Here is a 1,148-nt window from a genome sequence, read left to right as displayed (position 1 = left end):
AAAAAAAAAATCCTGAAGCTTGGTATGGTGGCTCATGCTTATAATCCCAGCCCCGTGGGGGGCTGAGGATTGCTTGAACTTGGAGTTCAAGACCAGCCTGAGCTATGATGATGCGATGGCACTGTACTCAGGGATACAGAGTGAGACTCTGTCTCAAAAAAAAAAAAAAAATTCCTCAAACCTTTGACCCTGAAAAGATAGTGCCTTTTGCACACGCCCAGCTTCCCTTTGCCATCCCACCACGTTATTTGCCTTATAATGTCCACTGCTCTCTAGAAGTCACATTCCCTCCTGTTCCTGTTTCCTGACTGTGGCGAGTTAGCTTTGCTTCTTCCTCTGCTATTCTGGTTTTGCACTATTCAGTCTGCATCATACACTGAATGGTATCTCCTCCCTTGCCAGGATGGAGATGTGATTGGCATAAATACACTGAAGGTGACCGCGGGAATCTCCTTTGCAATCCCCTCAGATCGAATTAGACAGTTCTTGGCTGAATACCATGAACGCCAGTTGAAAGGTAAAGGGAGTTGGGAATTTTTTGTCCCTTCCTGTGTTTTTAAGGAGAACTTAATCTTTTGTGGAGACAGCCATTGTAATCTTGTAAACTACTGGGTTCCTGGTACTCAGCTACCAGAATGGTGATTTGGGTGGCAATGTAGGAGGACTAGGCTCAAAACTGAGCATGACTTGTACACAGAAGTATTTGGATTGAACTAGTCTGGAAATGAAACTAATGGGCTGGAGGTGGGTAGGTGGGAAGAATGTATGTGCTAATGACAAAGGTCCCCTGAAGCATGTATTTCATGGTGGGCAGCCTGAATAGGCAGCTTAAATAGCAAAGGGATTCTGAGAGGATGTCTTCTATAGTAGGATTCTTAGGTGTCTTTTAAGTTCTGCCAAAAGGAAAGAGGTTTTGTTGTTAGTAACATATCATAATTCTCCTTTTCAGGAAAGGCTCTCTCACAGAAGAAATATCTGGGTCTGCGAATGCTGCCCCTCACTATGAAGTAAGCAGGTGTTTGAACATGTCTGTGGTGTTTGGGGAAGAGGGAAAGGCAGTAGCTGGAAATCTTTTTTTTTGAGACAGAGCCTCAAGCTGTCCCCCTGGGTAGAGTGCTGTGGCATCGCAGCTCACAGCAACCTCCAAC

At 44.9% G+C, this 1,148-nt stretch overlaps 1 protein-coding gene across 1 annotated transcript in view; it reads left to right on the top strand.

Moving 5' to 3' along the window:
• Nucleotides 1-1,148, top strand: part of HTRA4 (HtrA serine peptidase 4) — an 11,927-nt gene that overhangs the window by 6,200 nt on the left and 4,579 nt on the right. Inside the window, exons 6-7 of the mRNA XM_003796310.1 lie at nt 403-517; nt 950-1,007. Coding sequence (XP_003796358.1) covers nt 403-517; nt 950-1,007 — 173 coding nt within the window. The remainder of the gene's footprint in view (nt 1-402; nt 518-949; nt 1,008-1,148) is intronic.

The sequence above is a fragment of the Otolemur garnettii genome, unplaced genomic scaffold (assembly GCF_000181295.1).
Source record: "Otolemur garnettii isolate 467f Iridium unplaced genomic scaffold, OtoGar3 scaffold00102, whole genome shotgun sequence".
Taxonomy (NCBI): domain Eukaryota; kingdom Metazoa; phylum Chordata; class Mammalia; order Primates; family Galagidae; genus Otolemur; species Otolemur garnettii.
Note: the sequence above shows the minus strand (reverse complement) of the source record. Positions and strands in the feature narration are given on the sequence as shown.